This window comes from Miniopterus natalensis, chromosome 12, assembly GCF_054644295.1.
Source record: "Miniopterus natalensis isolate mMinNat1 chromosome 12, mMinNat1.hap1, whole genome shotgun sequence".
NCBI lineage: Eukaryota > Metazoa > Chordata > Mammalia > Chiroptera > Miniopteridae > Miniopterus > Miniopterus natalensis.
In genome coordinates, this window is record NC_142092.1 from 57,421,361 (window position 1) to 57,439,447 (window position 18,087).

At 45.9% G+C, this 18,087-nt stretch overlaps 1 protein-coding gene across 1 annotated transcript; it reads right to left on the reverse strand.

Moving 5' to 3' along the window:
* Positions 1 to 319: 319 nt before the first annotated feature.
* Positions 320 to 11,601, reverse strand: TXN (thioredoxin). Its single transcript, XM_087822819.1, has 5 exons — positions 11,452 to 11,601; positions 6,127 to 6,231; positions 5,594 to 5,653; positions 1,013 to 1,078; positions 320 to 526 (listed from the first exon to the last, which is right to left on the reverse strand). Exons 1-5 carry the CDS (start codon positions 11,473 to 11,475, stop codon positions 464 to 466), a joined length of 318 nt encoding a protein of 105 aa, XP_087678945.1. The 5' UTR covers positions 11,476 to 11,601; the 3' UTR covers positions 320 to 463.
* Positions 11,602 to 18,087: the final 6,486 nt, after the last annotated feature.

An 18,087-nucleotide genomic window follows, 5' to 3' on the forward strand; every position in this document is an offset into this window, starting at 1 on the left:
CAAGTTCAATTCTGGTCAAGGGCACGTACCTCGTTTCAGGCTTGATCCTGGCCCCACATGCGGGAGGCAACCAACTGATGTGGCTCCCTCCCATCAATGTTTCTCTCTCTCTATCTCTCCCCCTCCCTCCCTCCCTTCCAATCTCTCTGAAAAGCCATGGAAAAAATATCCTCGGGCAAGGAATTAAAATGAATTAAATTTTTAAAAAATTATTTTTTTAAAAAGTGCATCAAGAATATATGAAAATAATTAAGACACTAAATATCGTCTAATTGGCCACTTTTCATTTATTTTGAAAACTAGTCAAGACACCAGACAGTTTTAAAAAGGGTAGAATTAATATTTTATTGTCATTTATAATCAGATGGTAGTTGAGTATATAGTCTCTATACTTGATCTATCTTCATTTTTGTAAATAAAAAAAATTACAGAGCCGATGGCTGGTTGTTTTCAGAAAACACGATTAAACTAATTCATTGATGGTGGCTTCAAGTTTGTCCTTATTAGCTCCAGAAAACTCACCCACCTGTTAAGAGAATATTGGATTGACATTAGACAGTAGCCTTGTATCTCTGTTTTGTGCATAAGACATGATCACAGAATGGGGACAACTGGGAGTAAGGGGGAGGGAGAAATATAACCTTATTTAAAATGAACACCCTTGGATAACACAGTTTTAAGTTAAAGACAAAAACTATGAAAAAACAGCCCCTCGACAACAGGCAAAAGGCTCAAGTACATTTCTGACACAAATAGCTCTTAAAGAAGACAAATATACTGTATTATGTATGAGGTACCGATCACAGATTCAGTGACTAGTTCTAGCAAAGACCAATTTCCAGTTAGAAGCCACACTAGATACCTAATCAGTGAAGAGTGACATGTTTGTTACAGTCTCGGAAGCAGACAGCGGGGCCTGCTTCCCAGGGCGGAGTAAGCCACGGCAGTTTCTTCATTTATACCGTGTTTTCCTGTTACTCAGTTAGCTTCCTGCAAGCTCAGATGTACCTACCTTCTGTCCTTTTTTGAAAAACTGGAAGGTCGGCATGCATTTGACTTCACACTCTGCAGCAACATCCTGGGGCGGGGGACAGTGGGAGAGACAAGAGAACCACGGCTAAGTGCGGAGCTTTGACAGAAGCACGCAATCCAAACCCAGGTTCTTTTTCCTGCCACACGCTCCGTATCTCAGCATCGGGACTTTCTTTTGCATATAAAAACCGACAGTGGATATCATGGTAACACAAAAGCCTGAACTGGTTATATTTCAATCAAAATTCTTACTGATATGTACTCTCTTCGGAGGGGCACCAAGGAGCAGAATGCTACTAGCATCGGATACTACACGGTGATTCAATAACTCTTTCGTCCAATTAGATCTTGGATTTTAAGAATAATTTTAAAGAATCGTAAGGAAGCATTTACAAATTCTTTAACTTTACTCAGGATTAAAAGCCCAACTATTCCTCAGAATTAGCACCTCTTGTCTTTGCTCATAGTTTTCCCAGACTTATTACGGGAATGAGATACAGAAATGATGATCCTAAAGGCTAAAGTCCAACGTGTTGGAAAGAGAAGCGCGTCACTTGCAAAAGAGTTGTTCAAGAATAATGCCACCTTAATCTAAAAAGAGAAAAACACTGGTTTTTGTTTCTCTTATTTTTTAATTAAAAACTTACTTGTATGTTCTTAAACCTGGTGGCATTATTAGACTTGCCCGAGGGGCACTACAAGGTTCCCCTACGTCCCCCTCATAAATCAGTACAAGGCTGAGCCCTAGCTGACTCTAATTATCTAACCTTCACGGGCCACCCAGCTTTGAGAAAAAGCTGTAAACTGAGCTAGTTGGTGCATATCTTCTCTTCTCTTCCCCTAGATGTGGCTCCTACCACATCTGAAGGTTTTTCAGCAGCTCAAAGGTCACTGACATATCAAGCATTCTTCAATTCTGTTACAGGAACACCGAGAACTTTTAATATGGTACTTTGTTCACACAAGGTTTGGAAGGAAATGCCATGAAAATGGTTTTCTTTGGACAAGTGTTTCAGGTGAAGAGATCTGTTAAGGGACTGGCGATGCCAGCTTGGCACTCCAGAGAGATCAGGTAAGATGTGGAGAACCTCGCAGCCCTAAAGCAGCAAAAACTGTGCAGACAGCAACCCAGGAGGCAGAGCCCCCAGAACTAGATCACAGAAACCAAAGAATGTTCATGGGACTTTCCTGACCATGTTATTTCAGAATATCATGGTCAATTTTCCCAAAACGTCAGACTGTTCAAGTTGGACAAATTTGGGAGTCTGACATTTCAATAAGGCCGTGTCAATATTCCAGGAACACAGTATGCCTAAGTGTTAAGATCTTCTATGGACCTGACCGTTGCTATTTAAAGTTAGTATTTTACATTTCTCATTTCTGTTTTCTTGTTTTATGGACTGGTTTGCTATTTCTGCAGTGATTTTAAAGTTATGCCCACTTAAAAATGAAGTAGTTACCTTAGCGGTTTTAAAAACATTCTTATCACTTCCCTCACTTAGAAACAGAAAGCCAGGTTACACCCTAATAACTCCCCACTTCCTGTTTGTTGGGGGTGGACTGTGTGTGTGTGTGAGAGAACAATCTGGAATTGTAAACTTACATATAGTAAAATTCACTTTGGGGGTGTGTGTGGACAAGTTCTGTGAGTTTTGACAAATGCATAGTTATAAAACCACCACCAAAAGCAGGACATAAAACTATTCCCACTCCCCTAAAATTCCCTTCAGCAACTCCTTGGTAGTCAAACCTTCCCCCTACCCCAACCCCTGCCAACCACTGACCTGTTTGTTCTCCAGTCCTACAGTTTTACCCAGTCTCAGATTTTTATTAGTTCTTATTAGTAAGTGTAACAAGAGTACATTTTACCTTGTTAGTCTCATTGGTTTCTGGCTTAGCGCTCCATATGGCCAAAACAACTTTAAACCTGCTTTTGTCACTTTTATTATTAACTCATTCCTGGCTGTTCTAAGCAAAATGGAAACACAGCAGTCTAAAAGGCCGCAAAACTATCAGGTCTAAATTACTTGTTTGTTATTTTGGTTTACAAGAGCATCACGCCCTGCAGAGAGCTGGGAGTCTTTCATTTCCCAAAGGGGTAGTGCTCAAACTTCTCTGGGAATACAACATTTTCTCTGTGAACCACATTACATGTCCATGCCTCCTAACTGTCGATTTCAATCTATTACACCCGAAAGATAGCTTCTTCCCATCCAAGGGCATATAGATCCTTCATATAAAACTGTATGCTGCTTGCTCCAAAGACATTATAAATGTATAAATTACCCCGGGTCTGAAGTTCATGGTCAGGAATTGACTGTATATAAATTTTAAAAATGAATTCAGACATTAAACATTCCATCTACTTAATGATACGCTCTAACATTCAGAAATGAGACTGATGTAATTTTTACCCTTTATCTGTGTTCTTTCAGAGTTGAAACGAGGGGATGGCTTTCCGTAGAGTTCCCAAGCAACCAGGAGAGCCACTCCCGGAATTCATCGATTCCATGGGGAAAACTCCCTGCCTGTTCAATGAACTGTTCTGTTTGAATTTCCTGCCTTGCTAATTCTGCTAAACCACCAGGTGAGCAGAAGCTGACCACGCTGCCGCTGTGTGTATGTCGTGACCAAAGGGTTCTGGAACTAGTTCAATTTTTAACTCTGTAACAGGCTATTTGGGTGGTTGTAATAGCAATCCCGAAAGGCATTCGGAGAGAAAGACACCACAGGTTGTTCAATCTTTAGAATGTGGAGGGGCAGTGAAAGGTCCCCAGTTTGTGAGCAGGTCACTTCAATGTTTGGAAACCGAGGGTGATTATGAGGGTGCCAACCAGACACGGAGGAGGAGCGCTGGCACACAAGAGTCCTGACTGCCCTGTGCACCTTCTCCAGGAAGGTTCAGGACCGAGGCAGTAAGAGCACCCGGCCTTGGCCCAGAGACTAACGGTAAAGATCGGGCACAAAGAGATCATTATAACAATTCAATGAGTACTTAACATGTGCCAGGGACTGTCCTAAACTTTTTACGCGTGCTATCTCATTTAATCCTGATGACTACCCTATGATGTTGGATTAATAGTGCCATTTCACAGAGGTTCAAACTGAGGCACAGAGAAGATAAGCCTGCACAGCTAACAAGGGACAGAGCTGGGAAACATAGCAAGCAGTCTAGATGTAGGACTCACTCCACTCCACTACCATAAATGCAAGAGGAATGAGGGGCCGGGGACATGATGGGGACACAGAGAAGGGGAAACTAACCCAGTCTGGAGTGTTCAAGGGGCTAGCTGTAGAAGAGTTCCTGGAAAAGATGTGACGCTTACGGCTAGGAGTTCATCGGGAAGGAAAGGAAAGGCTGTGCCAGGCAGAGAAGAGAGTTCGAGCAACGGGACGAGTGTGGAATAGGAGAATGTGCTGAGAATTAGCAATGTGGTGTGGGTGGGCCCTCACAGGTTTAGAAAGTATAACCACATATCTGCTTTATGGACCCTTTAGTACTTTTATCCCATTCCATGGCTGCTCAACAAATATGCAACCTTGGCAAGTTGATGGGGCAGGTAACATCTGATCAGAGAGAAAAGCCAAGGCTCAAGGAAGAAGAGAAATCAGCCTAAGGCAGAAGTCACTGAGCCAGGGCTGGACCAAGGTCTAGCACCTCTCCTGCCCCCTGGGGCAAGGGGAAAATGCCCACATATCTGTAGAGAACCCCTAGGTAAGACATCTGGAGCAGACCCTCCTTTTCAGTGGGCTGTGTGAGAGGCACCGTCACATGCTGAGAACCTGATCTGTACCCACCACACCACAGAGCCTCCTCTAAAGGGTGGTGAAGAGCAAGGGCTGGGCAGCCAGGGGCCCTCGTTTTCAATCCTGGCACTGCCGCTGTGCCTCCAAGGCCCACCTCTCTGTTTCCTTCATCTGTAAAATGGGGGTGATGATAGCATCAAGGACTGAAATGAATCAATGCTTGTAAAGCACAGAAACCAGTGCCTGGCACACAAAGTGCTAAACAAGCATTTTTGTTAATTAAATCAACCCTGGGATTTCCCCCCTAATTATTCTCTCAGCTCTCTACTAGGCACCTTGGTGTTTTTTCATTAAAACAGTTGGGTTTTCTAACTGACCAAAATCAACTAAGACTAGAATAAGTTTGTGAACACACTTTCTCATGTCATTATTTCCCAAGAACCTTAAAAGTGGTCTCCACAGTTGGTCACACCAACTCTACGGATTTAGTTATCATAGTCTAATTCCATTTCTATGTATTGAGCATCTCAGAATGTTAGGTAGAATCCATAGGTTTTCGGAAAGTACCTGGAAAGTAAGGTACCAAAGCCTCAACCATCTATTTTTATACTTATTTTAGGATGTGGTGTACGTACCTCCTGATATCTAGGATTAAGCTCATAATTGGCACAATTATCTGTTCTTCCAAAATATAACTTTTTAACTAAGGCTGTAGTTCTAGTTTTATTTGACATTTATGAAAACAATCGCTTGGAATACAGAGAAAAAGGCCATGTGAAAAGCGTAGTAGGATTGCAGATTTCCAGCCACATACCTGACAGTCATCCACATCTACTTCAAGGAACACCACATTGGAATACTTTTCAGAGAGGGACTAGAAAATTTAAAATGAAAAATACACAAAGAATTAGAACTTGTTAATGGCAATCAATACCCAACCTTCTTAAACAGCAACATAATAAAAGTACAGACGAATTAAAAATGTAAAAAATTAGACCAGGGACCAGGTAAGCATAAAGAACATACATTTTCTCTGAACCAAATTCCTTCTAGTGTAAAATAATCTGGCACACCAACTTCTGAGGCCCGAATTTCAAATGGCGCAGGGCCCATGTTTCAAAATGAACAAAAGCAAAACCATTGGAGACAACCAAATTAGCTTTTGAAAGCTGTCTTCAATGGGTTATGTGTGTCAAAGCTAACCTCTTTAAGTTGTTACTTTTTGACCAAAGATCCAATAACAAACCCGCAAACTCTTTTTAATTGTCCTGTGTTTTTTTCTAGCTTTGTTACCGCCAACCCAAAGAACACAAATCTCCTACAAGGCAGAGGTGGTTTAATACTCACATGGAAGAAGGGCTTGATCATTTTGCAGGGCCCGCACCACGTGGCCGAGAAGTCAACTACTACAAGTTTATCTCCCGCGCTGTTCAAGGCCTCCTGAAAAGCATACTGCGAAGGCAAAGGGAAAGCGTGTGTTAAAAAACCCTCCTAAGACCTGAGAAAATGTGACACAAAGCACACTTCAGAGGCCCTGAAAGCAAGACCTATCTTTTAATAAAACAAAACAAAACATACTGTTTGAAAAAAAATCCTTCCGTGTCCTTTGTAGTATTACTTGATAAGATGAAACAAGCGTGTGTATAGTATGTCAATTATGTCTCCATGAATATTTTAGAAAATATTAAGTAGTCAGTCTATCTCCAAAATAAGCAAACAAAAGGAAAATAAAGAGATTGGTATTAAACACGTTTCCACATCAAATCTAGGTATTTTGGACACATTCACTAAATGCTTATCAACTGGTGAAAGGGGTGACTTGAACTGAAGTCACAAAGGCACAGAATTTTGCCATCTACAACACAAGTTAGTTTAAAAAAAAAACCAAGTGCCCACTTCTTTGATTTTCTGTGGTGGAACATTCCAAAATCCAAAAAAAAGGGGAAATAACCTCCTCCAAACCTTTACAATCACTGTTGACATTAAGCATATTTCCTTGTATTCTTTTTAATGGAGTTTCCACAGTTAAGATCTGACTGTTTATAGTTGATTTCTGCCCTTTATCTCAAAACTCTATCCTCACTGTTGACCAAATGAAAGACAGTTTCAGTTTCTCATAAGGAACGCATGTTAAATAAAATGCCATGAGCAGAAATGACCAAGAAATCCCCCACCACCAACCTCCGTGAATAATTTACCAATGGTCTTGATACTGTAACCCTAGCAACCTAACCTTTCAGTTAAGAAACTCATTTTAACCACAGTTAGTCAGTTAGTCAGCTGACCCGAAGGAGGGCAACAAAGATCAGACAAATTGAAACACAAGTATCTGTATCAGAAGTCTAGGTTTTCTTCAAGGAAAAATGCTAATTACATTGGTTTAATTAAAAACTAACGTTCCCTTCCTTTGAGAGCTAAGGATCAGATCACATCTGGTCCAGTAAAAGGGAAAGTAAATAAATAAAGCACCATTAAAATCTATGGCGAGCCAGCCGGGCGTGGCTCAGCAGTTGAGCGTCGACCTAGGATCCAGGCGATCCGGGTTCAATTCCCGGTCAGGGCACATGCCCGGGTTGCGGGCTCGAGGCAGCGGATCAGTGACTCTCTCATCATTGATGTTTCTGTCTCTCTCTCTCCCTCTCCTTTCCTCTCTCTGAAATCAATAAAGATGTATTTTAAAAATAAATAAATAAAGTCTATGGCGAATGTCCCTGAAATACAGTTACTTCTCTAGATTTCTAATTTCTGCTTCACATTTTTTGGGAAATAATTCACAAATGATGTTTCGAGAATGGTATGTTATGACGACTTCTGTAACCTTTTCAGTTATGCAGGTACAAACTCCTACCCTACCTCTGGGTGTGTGTGGGGAGAGTCAAGTTAGAATGACAGAAATTGTCCCTGGCTGGGTAGCTCAGTTGGTTAGAGCACCATCCTGATACGCCAAGGGTGCAGGTTCGATCCCCGGTCAGGGCACATCAACCGATGAACGCATGAATAAGTGGAACGAAAAATCTCTCTCCCACGCCCCTTCTTCTCCCGCTCGTTTAAAAAAAAAAAAAAAAAGAATTATAAATTCTATTTCCAAATCATCACTGATTTTTTCCAGATGAAATGTTTAGAAGGTCAAGCAAGATCCAGATAAGACAGGAAAAAAGCCAAGGAATGACACTGTCTGGTCAGATGAATACAGTTGACTTTTGAAGAACAGGGGTTTGAATTGGGTGGGTCCATTTATAAACAGGTTTTCTTTCAATAAATATATACAGTACTGTAAATGTATTCTCTCTCCCTTATGATTTTAACACTTTCTTTTCTCTAGCTTACTTTATGGTAAGAATACAGTATATAATACATATAACATAGAAAATATGTGTTAACTGTTAATGCTATCTGTAAGGTTTCGGTGAGCAGCAGGCTATTTTGGGGGAGTCAGAAGTTCTCCTCAGTGTCCCTAACCCCTGTGCTGCACAAGGGTCAACTGTATATTGTTTTGTGAACAAGGCTGGGTCTCAATAAATACTTGGTAAGATTCTTTTCAACATAGAATGTTATTTCAAAGGCTCTCAAGGAATTCCCAAAACAATCTGAATCAAGTTCCAGCAAAACTACCTAAGAATCTGAAAAGCAACAGGAACTTGGACTCAACTGAACAAGAGTTAGAGCGCAGTATGTGTAGACTTCACAACCGTTTCTCTTCCCTGATGTGTTTGCTTAAACAGACATCAGCTGGAAAATGCCTCAAGATTACCTTCCTAAGAAGCAAACCCCAAGACCTAGTTCCCAGGTACTAAAATCGAAGATTAAAGGTCCTCTTTGCTGGATACAAATATTTTAATTTTTTGTTGTTGTTAATCCTCAGCTGACGATATTTTTTTCCGCTGATTTTTAGAGAGAGTGAAAGGGGGGGAGGGAGAGAAACATCGATGTGAGAGTGACACAGCGATTGATTGCCTCCCACCGGGGTTGGAGAATGAACCTGCAGCCCAGGTGACGCGCCCCTGACTGGGAATCGAACCTGACACCCTTCCAGTGCTCAGGCTGACGATCCACCACTGAGCCACACTGGCCAGGGCCTGTCATAAATATTTTAAAAACAAAACTATGTAGGTGGGGTACGTAAATAAAAGCAGGGTCTAGCATCTCTTTCCCTAAACATAACATTTCCACAGGTAACTAATAAAAGCATAGGAGTGGTTTGTAAAGCATTTAGCAAAGTGCCAGTGTTCAATAAATGGCAGCTGTTACTCTTAAAAAAAACCCAAAGAACCACCACACAACCAAACAACAAAAAAACTAAACAAAAAACCCTGTGTGATTTCTTCCTCATTATAGTATCCCAACTGTATCTGAAATAGATCCCAGAGGCTCCGAACTACCAACACCTCAGAGTCGTCTTGGATGGCCAATGGCACCAAATCCATCAAGACAAAAATGTCAAGTGTATTCAATATTTACAAATAACATTCAAATTAGTTTAACTTTTGAATAATGATTCTGGATTATAATTCTGAAGATCAGCTGATTATCAGGGCCTTTGGGCCCTGATGGAGTGCTTCTTTGAGGAACAAATTTATTACCCTTATACATCTTCTCATTGATTAGGGGAGGAAGGGGCCATAACTATAACAATGAAAACAGGGAAAGATGGAAAGATGTGCCCCAGGAATCAATCAATTTTCTGTCTGTTCTGTATGGATTCCGAGACAACTAATATAGACCCCCCCCCCCCCCCGAAGACCTTTTCACTCCTTTCATGGGTTCTCACCTGTTAAGTTATACTGAGGAGGTTGCCAAACCCTGGAGGAATCCCCCCTACACACCCCATAAGATGATATTTCTCACTCAATAGGTATTGAATTAAAGTATACAGAACAAAAATTAATATTAAGGACCTCTGTTTTCAACAAATGAGAGGGCTGCTAATTTTAATATAAATGCTCACAATTAAAAAAATAGTATCAATATAGGAAAAAATCATTAAGGACAAGCAGGTAACAGACTACAGCTAGCCAATCAACACATGTTGGAGAAGAAAAGTTCAGTCACTAATAAAGTTATTCCAATGAGAATGAGAATTCTTATTAGTGATCTGGCCAAAGTTATGGGGGAAAGGCAGTGTTGAAAGAGAGGAGCACTCACATGCTTCTTGGGACATTTATAGGCCTTTAAAGGTTCACATCCCTTGCCCCAATCCCTAACCGGAGGAAACAGCCTGAACTCTGCACAGTGCACACAGTACAATGTGTTATGAACAGAAGAGTCACTGAAGCAACAAAAACTGCCTAAATGTCCAGCAATGTGTTCAGATACTGACATGGTTACTAAAAGCTTCTGATTACATGCAAAGCATTGAGGCTAAATTAGACAGGAAAATAAAAGCTCAGAACAAAACAGTACACAGGCATGACGTAATTTCAATTACTTTGTGGTTTGTAGGAAACAGCTCTCTCTCTTCCCAAATTTTCTATAATGATCATATATGTTTTCCGGTTCTAAAAGTAACAAAAAGATAAGGGACCATTACAGAGAAACTGAGGTCTCCGAAGCACGCCCCAGCATCTAAAAAGGGCCCAGGACACTCAAGGCAGGCGAGGTCCCGCCTCTGGCCTGCTTTACTGGGGTGGGAGTATCCCAGGTTAAATGCTGTCGTGGGGTCGCCCACTGCTCGAGCACCATCAATTCTCTGCCACTCACTTTTCTGACTGCATTTAACAAACACTCCTTGGCTACAGTATACCAGGCACTATGTTAGGCTCTGAGTTTTGCGTGCAGGAGGGTATCAGCCTCGAATGGGACACTTCTGCCTTGGGCATTCCTAAAAGAACAGAACCACCGCCTGCGTGCCCGAAGGCCGACGGGAGGGCCAGCTGCTCCCAGGGGCATTCCGGGCGGTGGGTGAATCACAGATGGGCAGGGCAGCGGCGGCCCCCGGGCCCAGCCCTGGGCACTGAGTCATTCCAAAGCCAGCGCTGCCGGAAACACGACCCACGACGCAGGAGGAGGAGTCCCGAGGGCGCGGCCAGGACCTCACTTCCTCGCGGCCACCTGGGCGCCTCGGGCCTCCGGGCGGGTCTAGTACACGCGAGAAAGGGAAGCCGGGGGCGGGGGGGTCTCCGCCCCGGGCCGCCCCTTTGCGAGGACACAGTACGCGTCCCGTCTGGGGCCGGGCAGCGGGGAGGCAGCCGGGGGTCTCCGGCCCAGACCCGCTCCCGTGGGAGCCCCCGCCGCCCAGCGCGGGTGGGTCACACCACTCACGGGGAGGGAGTGGCGGCCAGCAGCTCTGTTTTCTCCAAAGGGCCCTCCATCTCCTCGCCCGGGCTCGTATCCGGATACAAACGGGGGTCCACGCGTGGTTTCCCAGACGGCGGTGCAGGAAGCGCGGGGAGAGGCCGCCCGCATAGTCCACGCGCGCGCGTGCGTTCCCCGGGCGCACTGGGCACCCCGCCCCGCCCTCCAGGGGGCTCCGGTCCCTCTCCTCCCTTCCTCCAGGGCGTGCTCGGGCGCCCCGAGCGCGCCCAGGCCCCGGCTTCCCGCAGCCCCAGCCGAGCCGCCGCGTCCCCTTCCTCCAGGGATGCGGAGCGGCGGCCTGCCCGCCTCCAGCGCAGCGCAGCGCCTCCGCCAGCCCGCGAGGCCGCGCGCTGCGCCCCGGGCTCCCCCGGGAGCGCATACCTTGCTCTCGATCTGCTTCACCATCTTGGCGGCGGAGGTCTGACCAGCGGCCGTAAGCTGCGATGGAAGCGGATGCAAAGGGGCGGACGGAGCTTGGACCGTGCGCTGCCCGCCTTCCCTTTATAGCCGCTGAAGGGCCAGGCGCGGGCGCGCGGCGTACGTGTGGCGGGGGCGCGCCCGCCGAGACAGCCCGGCCGGGGCGCGCCGCCGGGAGCCGCCTAACCGCCGGGGGGCGGGGCCGCTGCCCGGGGCGGGGCCTGCGCGGGCGTGGGCAGATCTCCAGGGTCACCCCGCAGCCAGAAACTCCCCGCGCCGCCCCCCCACCCCCTCCCTCCCGGCCCCCTAGCGGGGAGGGGGAACTGCGGCGGCCGCGGAACGACTCGAAGGGCGCATGCTCTGGGAGCGGCGCGGGAGGCGGGGAGCCAGACGGCGCCTCCCGGAGCCACCGACAGGCTCACCTGGAAGGGGTCGGCCGGGCCTTGACCGAGTGCGCCCCGGCCCGAGGAGGGGCCGCCCGCCCCGCCGGCCGGGTCCGTCAGAAAGGCCGCCACGCCCACCCCCCAGCCCCTAAAGTGCTGAGTAACCATGACCAGGAAGTATAGCTGCGGTGCACCCCCGCCTTCCCTCGGAATTTAAAGGGACGGTTCTCTCTCGCCTCCTTCCTTTTCTTTCGCTTTCACTGAAGAATCCACTGCTCCAGTGACACAGCAATTTAGAGCGTGGACAAGGCAGGGGAACTCGCCCAGCTCTGGAAGGGCGGACCTGAGCAGAGCAAGGCCGAGAGGCCAGGCACAGAAGGTCACCAGGGCAGAAAGCCCCAGGGGCCTAGCAACTGGGAAAACTGGGAAAACAAAGATTTCTCTCCAGGGTGACCTTTCCTCCCCTACCATATGCTGGTCATGTGGTAGGACCCCCCCCCCCCTTAGAGAAGGAACCAGGGGCAGGAAGAGGGGCCTCCTGCGACTCCCATGTGGGCCCTTGCGTGGCCACTCCCCTAAGCGTTAACCCCCAGGGATAACATCTAGGCCTTAGTTGTGTTTCAGCTCCAGGCCCAGAAAAGCAGCAAGACAAGTGATGTCATGGCTGACATCAGGACCAGCAGCATTGACTAAAGAACCCCTGCCCGGACATCGACCAACCAACCAGTGGAGACCTCCAACCCTGAAAGGACACCCTGGAAAGCTGATGACTATTCTATTGAGATCCTCCCCTGGGACCACCCCCCAAACCCCCTGCCCTAAAAAGCCCTTAGCATGGAGCACCCAGTCTGCCCTCTTCTTCTACCAAGGATGCTGAACTGAGATCCAGTCTGACCTCACTGTCCTAACACCTGGTGTTGTTTTTTTTGCTGCTGCCAACAATCTCAGGTGCACAAAAACAAGATAATTTCAAAGTTGAAGAATGACCTTTGTCAAGAAAGCTATAGGACTAAGACGTGACTATCCACTATGACCCGCTTTTAGTTAGGAATTTTTACATTCACACCACCCTGTGTGGTTGTTTTGGTCTCCGGTTTTGTAAGGCCTGCCATGTGGGCCTCCCCTGAGCTTGTCACGTTCAGTATATGGCCCCTTTTTTTATCCACAATGGCATCTAACTCATGGTGGTGATGTTTTGAGGGTTAAAGTGCTTGTAAAGTGATTAGGACAGTGCTTGGCACATAGTAAGCACTCAATAAACAGTTATAATTACAGCTGTTGCGAGTACTAATTAGGCTTGCTTGGAGTCATGGGGATGCCATGATGACCTTGGCGACCTTATATTTATAATGACACCAGTTTACACATTTGTGTGAGTTTTTTCTAGGAGCAGTAGAGCCTGGAATAGAGAAGTGAGCTCTTTGTGTTGATACATGCATGCATGTTGCAGCCTGGCAGGACTGGGGATTGTGGAAAGTATGTTGGTGAGCACTGTGAAGCCAGGAGGGTCTATCAGCAAGTGAAAGTGGAGGTGGAGAAGCTGCTGAGCTGGAGGGAGGAACAAAAGCCAGAAGGCTGGAAAGGGGTGCATGGTCTGAGCATGAGTTTTCAGAGTGGAGCAGCTCTGGATGAAGCTACATCTAGGTGTGATTGCCTGGGATGGTGAACCAGAAGTTTTAAACCTATCGTGCAAAGTTTCTAGGTCAAGGAGTACAGGGCCACAGGTAAGGATATGGGTAAGGGACACATTCTAGGCAGAGGGAAGATAGACTGGCCTGAATGCAGCAACCTTCTCAGAGAATAAGGGCAATTGGTGCAGAGAAGAGGCCTAATGGGGTACCTGGAGCAGAATGTATAACCTGCTTTTCTGCCTCTGTGTCTTCAGCCCAACTTGCACCCCAGCAAGCTTACCCAGCAAGTATACCCAATGTACAGGTTATTGTAAAATAATGCTATGTAGTAGGCCCAGCTCCTGGACCTATCTATTAGTTGGCACATTTACATAAAAAATTACAGTAAATAATTGAGCCCAGGAAGAGGAGGTACAGGTCTCTAATGACATCCAAACCATCCTCAGCTGACATTCCTTCCTCTCCAAGAGCCTTCCAAATGCCCAGTGACTCAACTGGAGCAGGTACTGACCCCCTCCCTCCTTCACAGGACCAACAGAGAGTAGATATGAGGGATGCCACAATTACAGGGAATTGGGAGGCTAGCATGTGTGTTAAGAGCCCAGACTCTGCAATTAGATTCCCTTGTCATAATCCCCTTTCTACCACTTAGTAGCTGGGTAACACTAGACAAGTCTCAATAGCCTTTCTGTGCCTCAGTTTCCTCATCCATAAAATGGGGATAATGCTTACACTATTATAAGGGTTGAGTGAGCTAAAATAAATGTAAAGTGCTTAGGACCATGAACGCTATATAAACTATGATTACAGGCTACTAAATGGAAGGCTGAAATCACTCTGGAATGAAGGCAGGGCTGGAAGAGGAAACTGTAAAGTAGGTGGCCAAGGCCCAAGTGAAATAATCAGGACATTAGTAGTAAACAATGAGCTGGCAAACACGAGTCTCAAAGGAAAAGGACTTTCTTTTTCCTCAAAGAGTACAAGAAAAGTGGGCTAGACTGGACCCTACCTAGAGAGGAAGGCCCCCCGCCTCCAGGACATGGGGCACTGGAGTCCCTATGATTTTGGCTGTGACAAGGAGGTGATGTTCTGTGAGGAGAGTAAGGTGCAGGGAAATCGAGAGCCCAGCGAGGGAGGATCCTCTCACCCCTGAAAAGAGGTAGAGGTAAGAGGTGGAGACACAGGGTGTTGTTAAAGGCCTTTATTTGGGGGGTTGTTTCCATGTATTAGAACTCTCAGGAGAAATTCCAGTGCAAACTGACCTCAACCCCAAAGAGAGCAACTCACACTACCGGGAACTCCAGGGGCCAAAAGACGTCTGTCACAGGGACACTATCTCTATCTTTTCATTCTCAGCAGGCTCTCCACCTTATCCATGTAAAACTCCAGGCTTAGGTTCCTAACCTGAGTGTCCCTGAAGGGGGAGCATTCCTTTCCCTTGTTCCAGTAAAAGTCCTAGAGGCTGACCTTCACTGACCTGAGCTGGGGCCCGGGTGGAGGACATCGGCCTTGTGTGAACCACTTCCACAAGGAGCGAGAAAAATCTGGGGGAAACGGGTGCTGGAGGCACAAATGATATTCCCTCCTCACCAAGAAGAGAAGAAGCGGCTAACGTGGGTGATAAAGGAGCCCGCTTCAGGTTTCTGGGTCAGCTCAGCCTGAGCTCCAAGAGGGGCTGAAGAGTAGGTTTGCTGGCTCTGTTCAGGTCCGAACTGGAAGCAGATGCAGCTCTAGGGCTTCTGAACAAGCTCTCCTCAGATCACAGGTTTCTCCAAGCGTGGCCCTTCCACCACCTCAGTCAGCATAGCCGGGGGCCCTGCTGCTGCTGCAGATTCCTGGGCCACCCCCAGACGTATGGGATCGCGGTCTTTTGAGTTAGATCCCGGGAACCTGCGTTTTAAAGAGGCACCCCGGTGGTCAGGCACACTGAGAAGACAGGGACTGCCCTGCGATCTCCAGGGAAGCTCGAGACTGTGTCTATCAAGAGAGATGGGAAGGCCAGAAGAGAAAACACGGTAACGGGTACACAACTGGGAGCTCAAAATACTACGGCAAGGAAGGTGGTCAAAGGAAAATACACAAATGCACAGGGACAGTAATTACGTGGCGGGCCTGGGGCTGGGTGTCTTACATCATTCTCAGCGCCTGCTGGGAGGTCAATGTTATTCTTCCTGTTTTACAGGGAAAAAATCAGTCGAGGTTCAGGAGGCCATCTGGTCACACCAAACGCGCACTGACCCTTCTACTCCGTTCATGGTGGGGAGGAACTGCTGGCACAGGTTCCAAGCCACCTGTGGTGACCACCGCTCCTGTCAGCACGAAAGAGGACATTCCTGCGTTAAGTTACAAACTCTATAAGGGTGTTTGAGTAGTTTCCAGAAACTCCCTCAGGAACACGAGTTCCTATGGGGGGATTTTCAGATGCTAATTTAGACACCCCAGGAGTAGACTCCTGATTGGGGTGCTTCAAATGTTAACTGTTTAGATTAAAACAATATACATATATGTATATATCACACTGTCACTGCTAAGTATTTTCATGTAAATTTCAAACAGTAGACTAACCCCCGTGTGTAAGTGCCCTGCACCCCACTGTTCTTTACAGCCCCCCATCTGGTGCAATCACCCCTTCTCTGCCCTCTCAGACCCTTCCCCTGTGCGCCCTGCTGGAACCAGCTGCATTCAGCAGGCACCACTCCATTCTTAACCTTTTCTCACGTTTCTTTGTCTTAACTGAAACGTCTGCTCTTCTCAAGTGCAGGCTCCAGGTATGTCAGGGCCAGGAGGCCAGGCTAATACTTCCCATTGCTGCTTTAGGACTCTCACCCCTCCTTTAAAAATCCTATTGATGTCTCTGTAAAAGAGAGAGAGACGGAAAGAGAAAGAAACTTGAGCCTTACCTCGCAGCATACAACAAAATCAGTCAAAACGTACTCTACTAGAAGACGATATTGGAGATAACCTTTGCCACCTTAGGGCAGGCAAATACTTCTTAGGTAGGACGTCACTAACTATAAAAGAAGAAACTAATACATTTGAATTCATTAAAATTAAGAACCTCTGCTCTTTGAAAAACATTGTTTTTAAAAATGAAAAGCCTGCCCTAGCTGGTTTGGCTCAGCGGCTAGAGCATTGGCCGGCGGACTGAAGGGTCCTGGGTTTGACTCCGGCCAAGGGCACACATCTCAGTTGCAGGCTCAATCCCCACCCTGGTCAGGGTGCGTGTGGGAGGCAACCAACCGATTCTCTCTCTCTCTCTCTCTCTCTCTCTCTCTGTCTCCCCCTCCCTTCCTCCCTCTCCCCCTCCCTCCCTTCCACTCTCTCCGAAAAGCAATGGAAAAAAAATAAATAAAAAATAAAAATGCAAAAGCAAGTCACAAATGGGGAGAAAATATGCTCAATACATATACCTAACAAAAAATGAATATCCAGAATATATTAAGAACTCTTACAACTCATTTATAAGACAAACAAAAAGTAAAAACATGGCAATAAATTTAAACACTTCTCAAAAGAAGATATGTGAATGTGCTTTAAACACATGAACAGTCAGATGGTCAACACCATTTGTCAACAGAGAAATTCAAATTAAAACCACAATGAGATACACTTTGCATCCACTAGGCTGGTAAAATTTAAAAGACTGATAACACCAAATGTTGATGATATTGTGAGTTAACTAGAAATAGCTTCCTTATATTGCTGGCATGAGTGTAAAATTGCACAACCACTTTATGAAATAGTTTGGTAGGTTTTAAAATTTTTTTAATGAAGTTAAACACACGTTTACCATATGACCTGATGTTGGGGTGGGGGCATTGCAGAGAGGCATAGGGAAACTTTCTGGTAATTACACAGATCTATAGCAGCACTTAAAATTTTTTTAAATTGAGGTATAACTGAGATATAACATAGTAGTTTTAGGTGCACAACATAATAATTGGATATTTGTATACACAGCAAAATTACCACAAGTAACATTATTCTTTACTTATTTATTTAACCCTCACCCAAGAATATTTTTTCTATTGCTTTTCAAAGACAGTGGGGGAGAGAGGGAGAGAGAGAGGCAGGCAAACATTGATGTAGGAGAGACACACCGATAGGCTCCCCCCACCCGCATGTGCCCCGACCAGGGCCAGGATCGAGTCTGCAACTGAGGTACATGCCCTTGGCTGGAATCGAACCCGGGACCCTTCATTCCATGAGCCGATGCTCTAACCACTGAGCCAAACTGGCTAGGGCGCAACATTATTCTTAATAGCGAAGACACAGAGACAACCCAAATGCCTATCAACTGATAAATGAATAACAAAACGTGGCATATCTATATAATGAAATATTATTTGGCCATAAAATGAAGTTATGATACATGCCAAATACAGATGAACCTTGAAAGCATTCAGTGTGAAAGCAGCCAGGTAAAAAAGGCCACATATTGTATGAGTCCATTTACCTGAAAACTCCACAATAGACAAATCCACAGAGTCAGTAAGTACATTAGTGGCTCCAGGGACCTGGTGAAGGGGAGAATGGGGAGTGACCATTAGCAGGTATGGAGTTTCTTTCTGAGGTCTCCAAAGCAT